This window comes from Egretta garzetta, unplaced genomic scaffold (genome assembly GCF_000687185.1).
Source record: "Egretta garzetta isolate BGI_Z169 unplaced genomic scaffold, ASM68718v1 scaffold51, whole genome shotgun sequence".
Lineage (NCBI taxonomy): Eukaryota > Metazoa > Chordata > Aves > Pelecaniformes > Ardeidae > Egretta > Egretta garzetta.
The window spans coordinates 3,834,392-3,853,863 of NW_009258549.1; the positions used below are offsets into that span (position 1 = coordinate 3,834,392).

The following is a 19,472-nucleotide window of genomic DNA, read 5'->3' on the forward strand; positions in this document are numbered from 1 at the left end:
GGGGGACGTGCAAGCCCAGTTTTACACAACCCTGCGTACGCCATGCTCAGCGTACCTGTCATCCCTCAGCAAATCGCCTCTTCTGGTCTCATACCCTCCTCCTTGCCCTTTTGCCTTCTCTGTGACATTAGTTTGGTAAAAGCTTCGCTAAGCGTTTTTTGGGGGTGTTGCGCATGTGGGGGTTGCCTTCTGAGCAAACATTAGTGACCTTCTCTAGTGCCTGGCTGTTTGCTTTTCAGGGGGTGTGACTGATGAGACCTGCTCTCTTGTTCAATCAGATTGCTGCCGGTCTGTGCCAGCTCGGACCACCCCACTCCTCTTCAACCAGTTGTTTTTAGATAGCCCATGTTTCTGAGATAAGTCTACTTTTGGCCAAAGTGAGCAGAACACTTAGCCCAGAAATGCTTATCGCCTTTCTGACAGGCCGAGCACCACACAAAAATCCTGATCGCGCAAAAGATTGGTATCAGTTCAGCCATGAGGAAGCAGCGACTGAGAGTATGTCCTTATGATCGCAAGCTGTTGTGTTAGTAGAGTCTATGGAGTTAACATTTTTGAAATGTGGCTTAAGCTAAACCTTCTTACTTTGAATTTGGCCCTAATGAGGGGTATGGGTACAGCTAATTATTGCCACGTAGCTGAGAGACAGTCACTTTTTAAGGTGGACTAACTTGATTCCTTGTGAGTGTTGGTATATCCTGAGAGGAAGGCTCATAGCAGGTTTTTGACAGTGAAAATGCTGTGATATGTTCGCAGAGGGGGGAAAAAAACCCACAACCAAAATGCTGCTTTCTGACAGGATAGCTTTCAGACTCAGCAGCTGCCTGTTTGGTTTGTGCACAAACCTTCCGTTCCCATTTTCGAAGTACTGAAGTTAGGAAGCGATCCAAGCGCAAGGTCTGGCTGTTACTATTAGCCTAAGGGCAGAGAAGCACGGTGCTGGAGAAGGAACAAGCAGCGCACAGTGTCATTAATGTGTTCCTTCTCTGTTCAAGGATCTTACCACTACAGCGGCCTCATCAATAGTACGCTGCACCAAACGTGATGTTTTAGAAGCTGAAGATGTAATTATACAGCTGTGTTAAATAGGAACCGCGTTCTGAAAGACCACGTGCTAGGTGTTGTCACAGTTGAGATGCTGGAGGGAGCAGACTGCAAATCTCATCAAGTATGGGAAACGTCATACCAAGGGTGCACATTTAAGGAGCTTTGTATGTTCAACGCATGACAATTTAAACCCTGTCGTATTAATTCCAGCAGATAATCGTCACCTTTTCCGCTGTTAGAGAACAAAACGCATGACTTGCCCAACAGAAGAAAGCAAGCTGCTGAAAGAACCAGCGAGACTTCTAGGTTTCTGCTCCTGAGCCCTGAACTTGGGGTTCCCCTGTCTCTTGACCCTTGCTTTCCCTCCAATTTTCACCGTAGTGTTTCGTTCCCAGAAAGCAGAGACAGATCTTGCAATTTCTTGAGCGCTTTCTTCGTAGTAGGAAGAGGGGGACTACTATTTTTATCTGTCTCCTCATTCCAAACGAGTTTATTTTCTAATGTCAGCTCTGCACTGAAAGAGGAAGAGTCAGCTACTTTCAGCACCTGTTAGCTCTGTCAGTGATCAGTTAGTTATAGATATAAGCAGTTCCCTCAGTTTTCCTTACTGAGGATCCATAATATTTCTTTTGGGGTACATTAAAAAAAAAGTAGTGAATTAACTGTGGGCAATATTTACTCTATTAGTACTCGCTATCCTCACTGTCTTTCAAGTCTCTCCAGTCATTCTAGAAGGCTACTTTGCAGTAAATCAGAATATTAGATCTAACCATAGCTTTTCTAAAAGTTGCTGGGAAGTAGTAAAAGAGGGGACATGCAGTTTAGTGAGAAAGTTTTAGGTGAAGTACAGGGCTAGGGAAATGCTTCCATGTTCACCCTACTTACGGGCGACATTTTTGCATAGTCCAACTGAAAAATTATTTCACTGGAAACTGAATTAGAAAATCTACAGTTTGTATTTTGTTCCTTATGGCAGACAATTGGACAACATGGTGATTGAAAGAGGAGACTCAGTAAAATGTGTGATTAGTAAGAGAGAGCTCCTTAAACAAATCCTCTTTTCAACTGTCAGTCATTAAAGTTTGGTTTAAGAGCTGAAGCATGTGAGTTCATACCTATCTCAAAGCTCTAGTTTAGTTTTTGAACAAAAATTAATTTGTATTATGACACCTCTATTAAGACCTCATTCTTTTTTTTTAATCTTGATCTCTTGACCTAAACAATATGTTATTTGAAAGAGAAGTATAAATTTCATTGAACGCTTCCTTCTAACAGAAGTAGTTTTGACATCCTGCATCATCAAACTGACTGATAAAATGTTTTGCATGTGTGGAATCTGAATGTTTTTTCTTTTACAAGAGCCTGTAGTAGCCCTCAATCTATTTTTTTAATCCAATTTAAGTTTCATTATTTTTCTATCATATGTTCTTTATTAGATGAGCAGCTCACTCTGTTTGCAGGAGACGTTCCATGTCATCTGCCTGCTCTGCTCTGCCCTTTAGGAATAGGCACAAGTGGGCTGTCACAGTAGTTACAGTGGCACAACAAAGTACTGAAACAGCCTCGGAAGAATGACACCTTAAAAGCAGAGTCCCGGAGAGTGCATCACTGACCTGTAGTGCCTTGGAGAAAACACTGTGTTCTCTCTCAGGTAGTCTTCCTACTTAGCTTTCTTAGGTAGACAGGTTTGAAGGACATTTGATTGCTTTCCTCCTGAGGTACTGTCAATATCAGCAAAAACTCATAGGGAAGAGGCCTCACATGATGTTTGTGGACGCATGAGAAGAGCATTTGCCTTGGCATTACCCTACTTTGCATGTATTCCTATGACAAGTAGTCCCTTTTCTTGGGGTTTATTTCTTTCCTCTCTGTGTGGCTCTCAGTGACTGCATACTGTGGTCAACTTTTCCCAACAGATCATGGATGTGTGGACAAGGCATGAGATTTTAACCTTGGCACGAGAGTGTATTGCCCACTGAGTTGCCTGTGTGATCTCAGGCAGTTATGGTCTGCATCAGTACACCTCAAAGACAGCAGTCTGGGGCCAGGTACTTTTCCTCATTTATCTGGACACTCGTGGTTGTATATACACTTGCAGCATCATTTTAAGTTGCGTGGGTACGAATTATCTGATGAGGACCTTGAAGACACATCTGCTTCACTTGCTGTCCTCTCTAGTTCCAGATTCTGCATCTGCCAAACATTTTTTCAGTCAGTTTGATTCTGAACAGAACCAGCTTTTGAAACACTTTGTGTCCTTGAAGCTTCCTGGCTGGTGACTTCTAATTACTAATGCACAAGACAATAGCATTTTAATTTGGAAAAGGCAGTAATGCCAAGTTCATTGCGAGACTTTTAAATTCTCAGTATCAGGAAAAGACATTTTTCTCAGCTTAGTTACCTTGTGCAAATTTAGGGCTGTGCAAGAGTTATACCACTGTATAATTCTGTGGTTTGATACTCTGTTTTTAAGTCAGCTTGCTGAAAAAGTTTAGCAAATATTTTTGAACGTGAACTAAGAGCGTTTATCTCTTGCTTCCAGACCAAGTAACTGATTTCCCAAGCTTCCTGATTCAGACTGAGATGGAAGTACTTCAGGACTTTTGGAAAGGTACAAACGTGTACCTTTCCATAGCCTGCTGTTTACAGTTTTGTAGGTCTAGTTGTGGTCCAAAGAGTTCTTCCTGGCACATGGTAGCTGGATTGTTCTTTACCCAAAAGGTGAATTTCATGAAAATAAGTTAAAGCTATACTATTTTTCTATCACTTTTCCCCACATGTCTAATTTTTGTAGCTGTCACAGGGATGTTACGTGATTGAGGGAAGTATGAAGCCCAAGAGGAACAGCTAAGCATGAACACTGTCCTGTCCTATTGGAAAAGGTTGGAGAACCCTAGAATGAAAGCATTTGCTGTTACAGCTTTTGATTTTGCCATATTGTCATGCTTCCATGAGATGTCACATGGGAGTAAATTATCTAAACAGCTTCTCTCTCAGTTTGGGTCGTCTCTTAAAGACAAAAAGAAATAGAAAGTTCTTTTCCCCTTGCAGTCACTTGGGCTTCCTATCACAGATGAGCAGATACAGGAGATGGAAGCAAATCTGGACAACATTGACTTTAAGATGGCAGCGGAGGAAGAGAAGAAGCTGCGTCACGATGTGATGGCCCACGTTCACACCTTTGCCCACTGCTGTCCAAAAGCTGCCGCCATCATTCACCTTGGAGCAACTTCCTGTTATGTAGGGGATAATACGGTAATATAATATTTTTGGTTTCCTGCCCGCAGAGCTGGCGAAACAAAGCTACAGTTGCTTACTTGATAGATCTTTAGTAACTTTTCTTTATAAAATCATATAAACAGATTTTTCAGACATTTTAATGCAACTCCGCTTGCATGTTAAATATTTAAGAAGATAAGAGATCATGAGTTGCAGACATATGCAGAAACCTGTGAGCTGTCCGTTATGCCAATGGGACAAGAGTTCACTGACTTCAGAACAAGGCCACTTTTGATATACGTAGCCCGTGAACTTTCAACCGCTGCTTGGAATCCCTGTATTAATTCAGGGTAAATAAAGCTTTTCAGTGGCCAAGAGAATGGATAAATGTGTTAGGTGAAAAAGGAAGTACCACTATTCTACAGAACTGTAAAATGTTTGTGAAAAACCTGTCTAAAACTGAGTGCAAACTTAAGTCTCAATTTCTCAGTATGTATTGCTGTTCCCCTGTGTCCCAGTCATTGCAACTTCCCGTCCGCTTTTGTCACACAAGAAGCTGCTGCATGATTATTTTTACCCTACTCCGTTGCAAGCCTGTTTGGCTTTTAGGTAATACCACCTTCCTTGTGGCACCTGGCACCTTGCTGTACCTCAGCCTCAAAAGAAGGAGCAAAGATGACTGCTGCCTGATCAGTCCACTTACTTTCCTGTGGTCTTTAACCTACTGTGCCAGCATTTTCCGCTTGGGTTGAATGATTTAGTCTTGTCATTCCATGGGCATCAGGAGTATCCCAAAATAATAATGCATGCCCGGTCAGTGGAAATGGGTCTTCTACTGCCCAGAATGACTTTCTGTGGATACTATAAAAGGAGCAATGATGGATCCAGCGTTTTTGTCACAAGCAGGTTCACTGCAAGTTCTGGTACAAGAAGAAAGGCAGAGCTTTCATTATAAGAGACTTTTGAGTGGACAAAGTGTATTTTAATTATCTCTGTCCTCTCTGAGAGAAGTCATTATGTCTGGTCCTTTGACATGGCCCAAATTTCCTTTCTTTGCTTCTTTCAGGATCTGATTGTCCTCCGTGATGGGTTTAACCTGCTGCTACCCAAGGTGAGAAGGCGGTTGTGCACAGTGTCTCAGAAGTGGGCAGCGCTGATGTCCTATGAATAGCCTGTGTTTAACTTGGATTTTCCTAGGCCTTGCTGGGAAGCTAGGAGGAGCTGTCTGATTGAGTTATTCTCAAGAAAGTGAACAGTTATCTTCCTTTCCCTTCTCAAGTCTTTCCCCAAAGCTTCTTTGCTCACCATGGGAATTATAAGCATCTCCTTGTTTATCTGTGCCACAGGTACTAGTTTCAAAAACAACTATTGCTTTCAGGGTCGGCTTAGGCATCCCCTTAAATATATTCCTATATTCAGCACTCAAGAAGCTATATAATACGATTTCCTGAGGTCAAATATAATGGGAGTGTCAGTTATACCCCAAGCAGCTTTATTTCTGACTGGTTCCAGGATAAAACCAACTGCAGAATTGGGTTGGGCACGAGGACTAGACTAGTTTGAGCTGAAGTCCAACCACTTTTAATCATCTCTTGCTTGAGTTCTACAGCAAGCAAAAATAATGCGCATGCCCTGAAAAAATGGAACACGCCATATTGTACAGTTAGAGGAGGGTATTCAAGGAGTGCACACAGCAGTTTCCCTTCCCTTTTTCTCACAGTGGTGTTGTGCTTAAGCAAGCTACCTTCTGCTGTGGCTTTTTTTTTTTTTTTTTTTCTCTCATTCCACCTCTTTTCTATCCTTCCTGCATCCACCAGCTCGCAAGGGTGATCAGCCGGCTGGCCGACTTTGCTGAGAAGTACGCTGACCTGCCTACTTTGGGCTTCACTCACTACCAGTAAGTAGCCATCAGTCTTTGCTTGCATTTTGTCAGCTGCACTTTGGTTAAATTACCTGCTACTGCTTTCTTTCATCCTTCTTTTTCCCACTTCTGCCCAGTGGCAGGTGGTATGGCTGCACATCATTAAGACATCGTGTGTGGTTCAGAGAAGGGAGTATGTGCTTGACTCCAGCCTTGTCTCAGGAAATTTAACTGTTGCTTTGACTAGCTGTCAGCAGTTGTTTTAACACAGCTTCATAAGGAACGACTTCCTGGCGAACATAGATGTGTAAATTCTGGGCTGTTTCGAAAAGCATGGCTGGGAATTGCAGTGAGCCTGTCTTCCCATCACAGTTTCTTTACGTTTGTTTTTCTGTCAGTTAAGTTAGTTTCAGCTTCAGCTTAAAGGTTTGTTACTGGCTGCTTGTTACTACAGCTATGCTGTCTGTCACTGTTGCTGAAACTTTCTTCTGAAGTGATGATTCAGGATCTGTCAGTTTTCATACATCCCTATGTGGATCCCTGGAAAGAATCAGGAAGAATTTCTTCTGTTTAACAGGACGATACAGTTTTCTGTCTCTTGGAAACTTATACTTCTTGTTGCAGCATTTCTGACATAGAATAGAGTAGAATAAGGATAGGATAGGGTAGGATTAGAATAGAATAGGGATAGGGATAGGGTAGGATAGGAGAATAGAATATTTTTAGGCAGACTGCTGAGTCAAAGGACAACGAGATCTGGATAGGTCTATTGTAGGGGTAGATTAATCTGCTGCTTCATGAAGACAGTTTGCTTTCAGAGGCATTAAACTATACACCTTGAGGTAAGCCTGGATCTTCTACCCCAGTGATATGGAACACCAGAAGGGACGTGAAGCACTGGTTGTGTCAGACATGTCTGACACTTGAAAATTTCTCCCAAGGGAGAATGGAAGCACCAGGTCAGGTCTCTGATTAATTGTCTTGCTGTTACTTGGGTCAGTTCAATCAGCTCTTGGTCCTAGGTCCTTCTTTGTCTACAGCTTTTCAGAGGAGTATTCTCTGGGCTGTTTTATCTTGGCTTTTGGAAAGAGTACAAAGGAGTATTCAAGAAGTGTATGCCAGGCGAAGTTGTGAAGACTGAGGTGAAGAAGGCATTGATACCTTGGCCTTTTCTCTGTCCTTTGGCAGCACGGCCTCTGCTGCCCCCATTTATGAACAGGTCCATGTTTTTCCTAGCCTTCCTTTTGCCGCTGACGTACCTGCAGAGGCCTTTCTTGTCGCCTTTCACATCCCACATCAGATTGAACTGCAGGTGGGCTTTGGCTTTCCTAACCCCATCCCTGCAGTGTTGGACAGTTTCTTTGTATTCCTCCTGGATCACCCCACCCTGCTTCTGCATCTCATGCTTCCTTTAGATGTCTGCGCTTAATCAGGAGCACCTTGTTCATGAGCATACGCTTTTTTGAAATAGCGTAGTGATTGTCTTTGGGGTTCATGTGGGTAATTTGAAATATTTCAACCTCTAGGTTCTGCATAATACCCCCATTTTCTCGTCAAAGCATTTGCAGGGGGACAGTGCGGTTGAAGCTTGCAGATACTTATCTCAAGGTGGAGGTCTTACAAAAAATCGTTGGCTAACGGTACTGCTAATTATTGGATGTTTCCCAGAGGCCGAGGAAATGCGTTTGTATAAACAAAAAGGAACGGTCCCTTAGAGGAATCACTTAAAATCACAACGTGCCCGTGGATGTTTCTGCACTGAGAAATTAACACCAGTGCTGTAAGTCAGCCAGGGTGCCCCCTGTGCCCCGAGCGAGCAGAATTAGGGTGGGAGATAGATGCACACCCCCGTTTCTCCCAGCCCTCTGGATTCTCTCCCCCTGCCTGCAGAGCCCCGGGTGGGGCGCGGCCTGGGCCGCCAGGGGGCGCCCTCCGCCGGCAGAGGCGCAGGAAACGGGGAGCCCGGGGAAGGGGGAGCCCAGAAAGTCGCGTTACCTGCGCTGACTGAGGCTTTTCCGCTTGACGGAGTTCTGGAAAAATGCTGTGGAACCCATTCTAGGTATTCCGACCAGTAGGCCTCCGGTCACTTTTAAGAAATTCAAAGGCTTCAACACCTGAAACACCTTCAGATGCCCATTCTCACTTATTTCTTAATCCCCTAATGCCTACAGAAACTACAATTGCTGTTTTCTCTTGACATAATTACATTTAATTCATTAAAATAATGACCATATCTTCAGTACCATTCACTGGTGATATATATGTGCTGTTCTGCGTACGCCACATCTTTTTAGTTTCTGCTGAGAGGAGTCAGAGAGACCAACCGGCAAGGAGGTCTTAACAGTAGACTCAGCGGCAAAGCGTGGTCCTTCCAGAGTTACTGTGCAAATTGTCAATGAGTCGCATTCTGTTCTTGGTTGTTTTCAGACCTGCACAGCTCACCACTGTGGGGAAACGCTGCTGCTTGTGGATTCAGGACTTGTGCATGGACCTGCAGAACCTGGAGCGGGCTCGGGATGACCTGCGCTTTCGAGGTGTAAAAGGCACCACTGGCACTCAAGCCAGCTTCCTGCAGCTCTTTGAGGGAGACCATAGTAAAGTAAGTCAGACAGCCCAGGGCGTAGACTTGCAGTCTTTGGAGTTATCCCCTCTGGAATGCTGTTCTGTTTGGGGGAACACGGAGATTCTGGCACCAAATTCACAAGGGCGCTGCCATCCCTCTGGGGCCCGCTGACAAGGTCCTGTGTAAAAGAGCAGAATTGGGCGGGGGGCGGGGAGGAAGGGTGCTTCCCAGCAATTATAACATTTGTTGACAGTAAAATGAGAAAAGCAAAGGGTTCTTTTTGCTGTTGCTGACCTTCCTGAGTTGTTGCATTCTGAGCTCTGTTTGTTTGGGTTTTTTCTTCACCCTGAGGTTGAAGAGCTGGACAGATTAGTGACTGCAAAGGCAGGATTTAAGCGGTATGTAACAAGCATGCTTAGACACCTAAATTTGGTGTTAACAAAGTGTGACTCCTGCTGTTTGCGTTCACCCAGATTCCCCTAGCTGCCAAACTGACATCTGTGCTGCTGTTGACTTCTCTCCCTTTGCCATCTTCCATTCCTAGTTGCAGCTTCCCACAGGAAGCTTCACCTCCTCAATAGGCCACTTCTTCTTGTCTTCTTGTCAAAGCATGGCTGTCCATTTTCCCTCTGCTTTTCTCTCTCCCATCTGCATGCTGTCCAAAATTGACAGCCTGAATCCAAAGTTGTTCTCGTCAGGGCAGAATGACAACCCTCCACTTTAAGAGCCGTGTCACTCCTTGCTCAAAGTCTTGCAGTACAGTTCTATCTGTCTGGAGGACTCAACTTCTGTGCTTATATTTAGGGCTTATATGGTCACAGGGCAGACCTACAGTCGCAAGGTGGATATTGAAGTCCTATCTGTGCTAGCCAGTCTTGGGTCATCTATACACAAGGTGAGTGGCCTATTTGTATACATTGGGAAGAAGGGGAAACATTTTAGATGTTGAAGAGAAGGTACTCATGGTGCAGAACGTTGTTCTCGAGAACTATTAATTGGTGTTCCTTGTTCAGTTGTTCTCTTTGTGATCATGTAAATTCACCACTGGGTACGTGCCTAATAATCGAACCTCAAAGATCATAAGACCAGTGGCAAATAAAGCAAGTTTACTGAGCAGATTCTAAAACAGGTTAACAAATCCCGCACCAGATATTAGTCTAATCTATGCTAAATTGATCCAATTAGACTAAATGTCTTTCCTAGTGGTGTACGAGTTTTTAAATTTCACCATTTGCTCCTAGTTAATTGTTTCTCTGATAATGGTGTTATTTGCTCTGTCCTTGTGGATTCTTTTCATTGATTTATTTGTGTTCCTTCCGTCCTCCTCTTGGGCAAAAAGTGATCTGTGGTATTTTCTTCTGGTTTAGTTTTGTAGGCTGGCTGGTTCAGTGAGCACACATTATCTGTGTTTGCAAACCACTGTGTAATTTTGTTATGCATTTTCACTGTTCCTTCCCAGTAGCTCTTCCATTCCCTGCAAACATTTGTCCTTCTTGGAGTCCTGTTCTGTTCTAATACAGCAGACACCTTTTTTTCCTTATGCTTTCTTGACTGGGATCTTTAGGCCAGGAAGTATGACTGCTGTGTCTTTTTTTTTTTTGTCAAATTTTTCCCCAAATTGGTCACCAATTTACTTGTCAGACACAGATGCAAACACTTATCCAGGAACACTAACAGGAGTATATATTGGTGAGTGTTATTTTGGTTCTGTTTGTTAATTTCTTGGGGTTTCTTCCAGATCTGTACTGACATTCGTCTTTTGGCCAACCTGAAGGAGATAGAGGAGCCTTTTGAGAAAGACCAGATCGGTAAGGGGTGGAAGACACTTCTTGGGCTGGTGTGTGTATCCTTCATTTATGTTACGTTGGTGCAGCCTTTTAAGCATAGAAATGTCACTGACAGATGTTGCTTTAAATTAACTGAGGTTTGACATTGATAGTATTTTGGGTCCTTTTTAAAGGGAAAAAAATGCACTTTACCCAAAGGTTTTTGGAAATCAAGTAATTAAAATCAGATTTGTATTTCTTCACTTCCTTTGTGTTTGGGGGGAGAGCAGAAGCAGTCACATATTCCCCACAGAGGAAAACTTGGGTCTGAGGAATACTTAGCGTTTTCCATTCCTCATGATGCTAACTGGAGCTATAGGTTTTCAGCTTGACTCAGCATTTTAGTCTTTATAAACAGACAAATTTGGAACAATGAAACTAGGCTGGACCCTTGCCAGAAAAATACCAATGATGTGATTCTGACATTGGTAGAAGGGGAGAAGACGACGTAAGAGTTTTGGCTCTTGTCTGGAAGAAAGTTCAGGCAGGCACCCCTAAATAATTGCATGGGATGGAATCAGCAAATTAAGCTTTAGTCACATTTGGTTCTTGAGTCATTCTACGTTCTATGGTTGTTTTTTATATCCATTCACCAGAGGGACAGGCAGCAGTATAAGCATTTGACTTTGAAGGACAATGTTATTGAGCAGATGGGGTCTTGAACACAGCTAAAGTTGCCATGGGTAGCCTAGAGAGATGGTGCTAAATACTGCATTAAAAATTAAGTCCATTTGTTCTTTTTATGTGGTAGTACTTCTGTTTTGCAGAACTACAAAATGTCTTCTCACTCTTTTTTCTCCCCACAGTTGGATGTTTCTAATCTGAAGGGGAAGTGTGGTGGTGTCATTTTCTTTATTCCATTTTGTCCTTAGAAAATCATCATGCTTGGAGGCTTTAGTCAAAAACATGATTCCTGACACATTTGTCTTAACTGGGGGAGGACCTTCATCTCTTCTTCCTGAATGCACTACTTCTGTGTCCTGTTTCCATCAGTCTTTCTCCTTTCACAGGTTCAAGTGCTATGCCTTACAAGAGGAATCCAATGCGTTCAGAACGCTGCTGCAGCCTGGCGCGACACCTGATGACTCTGGTGCTGGATCCCCTCCAAACAGCCTCCGTGCAGTGGTTTGAGCGAACGTTGGATGACAGTGCCAACAGGTTTGTTTAGATTGTGAAATGCAGCAATTTCAGAAGGTCTTGTGCAGGAAGGTCTTTTGATGTATTTAGAAAATACTATTTTTAAACTAAAACCACAAGTTGCCACCTTGATGAAAAGCAGTCTCAGTAGAATCTAGATGCTACAAACTGGTTTCCTCTCTAAGATCAGATGAAAACAGTTAGGTTTTTCTAATGTCAAGTCTTCTGCAAAGCAAACCAGCAGAGAGAGGGAGGGATGCAGAAGCCATGGTAATAAATTGCGCTCGTAGTCTTCGTGTTTCAACAGCGTACTACTGCAATTCTTACATTTCTCAGATTTTCCTCCCTATCTGTTTTGAATGCGTTTTTTGACCCTGCTCCACTTCTTAAAGAATAACTCAACATTTTATCTGTAATCCCTTAACCCTCCAAATAATCTAAAGAAACTTGGGTTTCATGTCTTTGTAAAGTGTTGTTCCTTGCAAGAAGTAGATCAGATCCTAAAGAAAGAGCACAAACATTTTTTTAAGTAATATTTCGTGAAAACCTGTGCAGATCTTTTAGATATTGCTCAGCAAACTTTGTTTTCTGGTTCTTCATTGTGACTATTTTGAGATGAGCAGAATTTACCTATAATTATTTTCAAGTAAATTATAGCAATTAAATTCAATGCTTCCGTCTTCCAGTTTGTACTAAATTTGCATAAGGCTCATATTTACCTTTAAAACGTTTTAGTTTCAAAGTAGTCTCTTGTTGCTGAATTTGATCTCCTGGAATCTTAGAAATCTTCTTATTTCTAAGATACAGAGCTTGTAGAAAAATGAACAACAGCAGTTTTGGCTATAGATGTGTGTTCACATGGTTGATGAGAATGTTATTTTTAAAATGTCTCCACAAACATAACGTCTGCATAAATTTTCGTGAAAGCATAGGAGATCTTTTCCCAGAAGGACTTTACTCCACAGCTGCTAGTCTTGTTAAGAAGAGAGCTGCATAGGCAGCAGAAAACAATGTAAATTTAAGAAATTGGATACTGGTTGATACAGTACGTTTATTTCCCAATAGCTACCAAGTGTTGAAAGATGTACTGGAATGTTTCAAGTTTTATTTTCACCTCGTCTAATAGAAAGGGTCATTTGTCCACTTTGTAATCCAATTTAAAAACTCTGCCTTGGGTTTTTCTTGTTAAAGCTACAGTGTTTTGAAAGGAGAGCAAGCCAGAGAGAGTGCAATCAACCTGCAAAACAGCAAAGTCCTTTTGAAGACAGCATGATAGAATTGGGGCCTTAAATGTAGCACAAGGTTTGAGTAATAGTATATTTTAAAAGATCACAGTTTAGAATGGGCCAGGTACTGCTGTCACAGATGGATGATGCTGTATTTGCTGCACTGTGACATGGAGACTTTTGCTTGATACAGCTCAGTCCCCACTACTCCTCTCCTTCCCTTCCTTTCTGTCAGGAGCCTCTTTTTTGACCCAGGAGCTGGTCTCTTGGAGGAAGCCCCCACCAAATGCATCACTTTGAAAGTTCCCCACCAGGCACAGCGTGACAGTCCAGTGTGTCTTACTCCTGGAGAGCAGGATCAGTAGACAGGGCCACACAGAACACAGGGGAAGACAGTCTCATGTGTTTGCTAGCTCTGTAAATTGCTGCCCTCTTCCTAGCTGTGTAATCATTGAATTATCTTGGAGCTCTATGTGCACCTTTATCCTTTCTCTTCCTCTCTCTCCCTTTCTCTACTGACCAAAAAAAAAAAAAAAAACACCAAAACCCTCCCATCTCCCCAGCTTGAGAGCTACTGCTGTAAGACGCTCTTTAGCTTTCCTGGTTGTGACCTTTAAGCAACAAGAAGCACCTATAAGGAGAACAGTTCCAGCTTGAGGGCCACAGTAATGCTATTTGCAGAATTATTTACAGAAACTGAAGAGCTGGATCTGAGGTAGACTGGAACATGGCCTTTATTGCTAACTGGGGCCCTGGGTATGTGTGTTTCATAGGCGCGTGTGTCTGGCTGAGGCTTTCCTCACAGCTGACATCATTCTGAGTACACTGCAGAATATCTCCGAGGGACTTGTGGTATATCCAAAGGTAAATCAGGAGATAATGTGTGCAGTGTTGTATCCTTGATAATGCTGCAGCTATGCCAAAGTGGATAAAAATCCTCCCACTCAAAGGATTACATCTTTACCTGTTCAAACGGTTTCTGAATTTTGCTCTCCATTCTCACTATATTCTCACTGTTTGCAGAACAGACGTGAAAGGGTACTTGTTGAAGCCAAAAGGTAGTAAATTAAAAATTTCTCAAAAAGGATATTTTTTTCCTGAACTACATGACAGATCTGTAGAACTTGCCACCAAAAGATACCGTCAAGGCAGATCTCATACAGCCCTGTAACTTACCTACAGGTTAAAAAAAATTCGTTGTACACCTTTTCCACAGTAGTGTCCCTTACAAGATACAGATTCTAAGTAGTATCAGCTTCAATACCTGGATTTCCATAGCTAAGTTCAAAAAGAGAAATTATCTTTGCATCATTGACCAATCCTGGAGATTCAAAGGGAGAGGAAAACTTCACGGGGAGTCCCAATTATCTACAGAATTGCTATAATGCTGGGTTTTTTTCTGTTCCTTTTGTTTTGTTTAAGGTGATTGAGAGGAGGATCCGGCAGGAGCTGCCATTCATGGCCACAGAGAATATAATCATGGCGATGGTGAAAGCAGGGGGCAATCGTCAGGTACAAATGCAGTCAAAAATACCTTTGTTCATTTCACTCCTGAGAAACAAAAGTACATGGGCTCTTGTCCTGACCATCTCACCTGTCTTTCTTCTCCACCTACTCCCACAGAGTTATTAATACTACACTGATGCTGCAAAAACAGACTCTGCTCTCTGAGGAGAGAGCAGTTGTGGATATCCATATTTTCTGTTAGGAACACTGTGTGTTTGAGCTAATCTGGCTGTCTGTGCTGGAGAAGAGGGAGACCTATTTTTATATTAGATACTAGTAGGCGTTTTCCTTTTGTAAATGTCTGAAGAAACTTGGAACACAGACCAGGCTTCTTTAAATGGAACATGTTGGCAGTTGGCTACCTTATAAATTAAAAGAATGAATCAGTGCTGTTAACGAAAAAGCAAGTAAGAACCATTCTGAAACATTCATTCATTCGTCCCTCTTCCCTAATTCAGTATAGTGCTTTTTATTATTAACTTTGTTTGTGGTCCTTCATTCAGTTCTCTGTGTTCAAGCAAATTGAAATTAAATGTTTTCCTTAGTAAACAAATCCAGACACAATTAGATTATATTTCCTTATCATTTAATTTTGCAGTTCAGTTTAAAACTGTTAATCAAATTTACAACTTAATAAAACGGTTTATTTTCACTTACCTTAGGTAGTAAATGTTCTTTCTATGATTATTTCCACATCAGGGACAGAAGTTAAACTTGCAGGATAGTCATAGCGAAAGGGTTGGATAGAAGCTTTGAGTAGGACATGTGGTTCTGGTTCTCTGAAACACTTCTGGCAGCTCACCTGTGATGTTAGTCAGGAAAAATCCCCTTTGCTTCCCCCCCCCCCCCTGGGTCAGTCAATAAGCTTCCTAACTAAACTTATTAAGGATCACATCACATGGATAAGTTTAATTATCTTTTCAGCTGGCTCTCTTTCTGAAGTATCCCATACTTACCTAAACAGTCCTCTCTATTTTGGTTAGATTGAAGAGTGAATTTCATTTGTGTTTGGTATTGGCCTGCTTTCTTTCTGTTGCAGTTTAACTACAACTCTATAGAGTTTAGTACACTAATAAAATCTGTTCTTACTCACATTAGTATGTTCTGTTTTCATGTGCTGGGAACTCCAGAACAGCACATCTTCTATGCTTTCCCACCTCAGAGCACAGAAACTCACTTCCTTTCCCTGCCACTGAACAGCTCCCGCCCCTAAACATCCAGAAGACAGATCTGGATTCACCTGAGGCAGGCCAGTGCTGGAGCAAGATGGCCTTTGTATGGAGGAAACAAGGAACAGATCATTTTCCTCCTAACTGAGGATAGGTCAAGGATAATACACGTGAGGAGATTCTTACATGGCTGTAAATGCAACCATATGACTGTGGTTTAGGCCCAGCATAGCAGCATCTGGTTTTGCAGGTGGGCCCTGACTGCAGTTGGGTCTACAGATTGATTCCACAGGGAATCGAGGGATTAGGAAGCGTATGAGAAAAATTGTTATAAGGATTTTGCCAGTCTTAGTGTCATGTGAGGGTTGTTTGGGAGGGAATGTCTTAAGGCCCTCAGGTTTGTAAGGTTTTGTTCCCTTCAGTCTATCCTTATGTAAGCCACGGTTGACTGCTCATTAAGTCAGGCGGGTTCTTTTCCCTTTTCCGAACCTGTAGAGGTTTTACAATTGTTATGCTCCCAAGATGTTCCGTACAGGGGATGACTAGTGGTGAATAAGGAATTCCTTTATTACAGTTCATAGAATATTTTGGGAACAGCTACTATAGTTTGTCTTTGAAAAAATCACACAAGTAGGGAATAGGACAACTGAAAAAAAAAACCCTGTAGTGACTCCTAGGAGTATTTGGGGAGTTTGAGGAAGTGTAAAGGATTCCAGTGTCGTAAGTTTGTGGTATAATTGAATAGAGAACGTATGTGTCATTCCGACTGTTTTAGCCTCGAAGGGCAGACATGGAAGGATGAAGAAAATCTGCTTTTAATATGGTGGTATATGAGACGCTGCCGTCCAAGCTGCGTCTCATTTGTACGCTGGCCGGTGCTGTAGGCTTTGATGTTTCGCGCTCCTGCACAAGTTAGCAGGATGAACGTGTGCTGTCAGTAGCAATGGAATGACTTTTCTTCTCCCTTCCCCTTCCCCCTGTTCCTACAGGATTGCCACGAGAAGATTCGTGTTCTCTCCCAGCAAGCAGCTGCTGTTGTGAAACAGGAAGGGGGCGATAATGACTTCATTGCCCGAGTCCGCGCTGATCCATACTTCAGCCCTATCCATAAACAACTTGAAAGCCTGTTGGATCCCTCCTCCTTCACTGGGCGTGCTCCTCAGCAGGTAAAGTAGTGGAAAGAGGCCACGGGTGCTACAGGTTGTAATGTAATGTGTTGTTTAATCCTGCATCCCCTTGTGTGCCAGAGAGTGTGAGTGTTATGTACCTCCGCCTGTGCTACTACAGCAGACACGTTTTCTCTCTTTTGTTTGCCTTGGCTTCCTTGTCTTCCCTTGTGGGCTTCACATTTTTGACCCTGGATGTATCAAGACTGCTGTGTGTGTCTCTGCGAAAGACAGACCCCACTGAGACAAGCAGGTCTGAAGGGGGAGGAGAAGGGAACCCTTTCTTTGCTAATTTTCCCTTTTCCCATCTTTCTTGAACAGGTGGCAAAGTTCCTGAAGGAGGAGGTTCGACCAGCGCTGATTCCATACCAAAGCAAGATGGGTGGGAAAATTGAACTGGCACTTTAGGTGTATTCTGCAAAGGTGCAGGGGTACAGGCAGATAATAAAAGCCTTATTGAACCAGGTCTGTTTACTGTGCCGTGTTATTTTGGTTCTCTACACTACATTTAACCCCCAGAGCTTACAGCCACCTTGATTCCAGATGGGCTTTTGGTTCTTTGTCTGCTGTTTAATCAAGCCTCCATCTATTGTGTGCTGAGTTACTGAGAAACGCTTGATTGTGACAAGGTAACTTATCTCAGAGCCTTTCACTGGCCCCTTACAGAGCACTGCCAGCTGTTTAAAGAGCAATGCCAGGCGCTGCCCTGACATTCATGTATGACTCAGTGAAGAGCAGGGGTAAGGGGAACTGAGCCCACTTCCATTTCCATCTTAGTCATCTGTTCTTGAACATTCTCCACCGGTGTCTCAAAAGATGCTAAAAGGTTGTCCTGGCTTTCAGAGCACTGTGATTTGGGGAGCAAATAGGCCAAAAAATGAGGAATAACGAAAGGGAGAGGTGACAGAACTTCATGGCTCATCAAACTGGTGGTCCTTCAGTGCTCCCTTGCTGGTTTAATACTGTACCTGTGGGCTCTGTAGCTTCTGAAAATCAGGTGTGGGTTTGGAACCAGCCGTCGTGATTTACTTTTCCAAGTCCTTTGCTGTAGGTTCTTGATACTGAATGGCAGGTGGTCTCTGGCATGTGAAAGTCATTCTCTACCGCAAGTAAGTTTTGTCTGATAAGGAAAGAAAGAAGATGTTGGAATTCCATCAGGTGCCAGAGAAATTTAAGAGCTGGACATTCAGTACTGGATGAAAGTCTTCTCCCTTTGACTTAAACTGGAATGATTCCCTTACCTCTTCTTCCAGTGTTGCTACATTACAGCCCGTTTCTTCTGCTTGAGTGTGATAAAAAGCTCCCTCTTACCTCTGTTACTTATTCAGACTCTCGGAGATGACAGTAGCAGAATTACTTGGTTCTTTTTTCAAGTGTAATTGCTGGAGAGAATTGAGAAAAGTAGGATTAACTGAAAGAAGCTACCTGCTCTTTTTGAGGCCGTTGCTGTTTAAAGAGGGTTTCAAAATACAGTTTGCTTTAATGAGATTTGTCTATATTAATTAGTCAAGAGAAGTGGGAAGCTTCAGGTCATGATCTCCCCTCATCTAGGCTTTACCTTGCCTCCAGACTATGGCATTCAAAATGTCTCAAGTGTTTGTGAGTTTTATGGTGTTTAAAATATTTTGCCTGCTCATGCTATTAAGATTTAATTAGCCATCTGTTTGAAAACTGGATAATTGAACACTGGTAATTTTCAAACTATTACTCAAATGGATAGCCAAGTAAGAAAACAGATAGATGCGGAATTCCTCCTTTTTTGGTCCTCTTTCCTCCTCCTCTGTGGGATTAAAAAGCAAAAAGAACCCCAAACAACCCCATGCAGAGAAAAGGAACAGCTCACGTTATCTTTCCTCGTCATCTGGAAATAAATCTTTGTGCTAGGTACAGGCTGCCAGCTGTGACAAGAGCTCAGTTTAGGGCCTCACTTTCTTTTTTTCCAGTGGAGTTGGCAGAGGCACCAGCCAGTCATGTGGTTCCCCCCTCTCCTTGGCTGCTGGAGTAGGTGGCCAAGCAGTGCTGCAGGAACCTGCTCCATGCCAATTCGCCAGGCCAGATTGCTCTCCCAGTTTATTCCTGTTCATACCCCTGTAGCCCGTGTCCGTGATAGATCATAGAATAGAATCACAGAATCATTTAGGTTGGAAAAGACCTTTAAGATCATCAAGTCCAACTCATCTACCCGTCTTTTAAATACCATGAGGGATGGGGACTTGGCCACTTCCCTGGGCAGCCCGTTCCAATGCCTGACAACCCTTTAGGTGAAAAATTTTTTCCTAATGTCCAACCTAAACCTCCCCTGGTGCAACCTAGGCCATTTCCCCTCCTCCTATCGCCCATTACCTGGGAGAAGAGACCAACACCCACCTCACTACAACCTCCTGTCAGGCAGTTGTAGAAGGCGATAAGGCCTCCCCTCAGCCTCCTCTTCAGACTAAGTAAGCCCAGTTCCCTCAGCTGCTCCTCATAGGACTTGTGCTCCAGCCCCCTCACCAGCATCACTGTCCTTCTCTGGACATGCTCCAGAACCTCAATGTCTTTCCTGTAGTGAGGGGCCCAAAACTGAACACAGCATTCGAGGGGTGGCCTCACCAGTGCACGCTCACTTCCCTGCTCCTGCTGGCCACACTATTCCTGATACAAGCCAGGATGCCGTTGGCCGCCTTGGCCACCTGGGCACACTGCTGGCTCATATTCAGCCGGCTGTCAGCCAGTACCCCCAGGTCTTTTTCCTTCAGGCGGTTTTCCAGCC

At 43.1% G+C, this 19,472-nt stretch overlaps 1 protein-coding gene across 3 annotated transcripts; it reads left to right on the forward strand.

Annotated features, from left to right (window-relative positions):
* Window positions 1–84: 84 nt before the first annotated feature.
* On the forward strand, window positions 85–17,613 carry ADSL (adenylosuccinate lyase). Of its 3 annotated transcripts, none has more exons than XM_035903215.1 (14): window positions 85–1,353; window positions 3,590–3,768; window positions 4,099–4,302; window positions 5,333–5,377; window positions 6,084–6,163; window positions 8,555–8,726; window positions 9,042–9,088; window positions 9,495–9,585; window positions 10,429–10,498; window positions 11,527–11,674; window positions 13,653–13,743; window positions 14,302–14,391; window positions 16,544–16,720; window positions 17,042–17,613. In XM_035903215.1, the coding sequence occupies exons 1-14, from the start codon at window positions 1,299–1,301 to the stop codon at window positions 17,126–17,128; spliced, it is 1,536 nt and encodes a 511-aa protein (XP_035759108.1). In that variant the 5' UTR covers window positions 85–1,298; the 3' UTR covers window positions 17,129–17,613. The 3 variants fall into 3 exon arrangements, with proteins under 3 accessions (XP_035759108.1, XP_035759109.1, XP_009646153.1); XM_035903216.1 differs by lacking the exon at window positions 85–1,353 and adding an exon at window positions 3,851–3,929 and having other exon boundaries at window positions 3,688–3,768; XM_009647858.2 differs by lacking the exons at window positions 85–1,353; window positions 3,590–3,768 and adding an exon at window positions 3,779–3,929.
* Window positions 17,614–19,472: the final 1,859 nt, after the last annotated feature.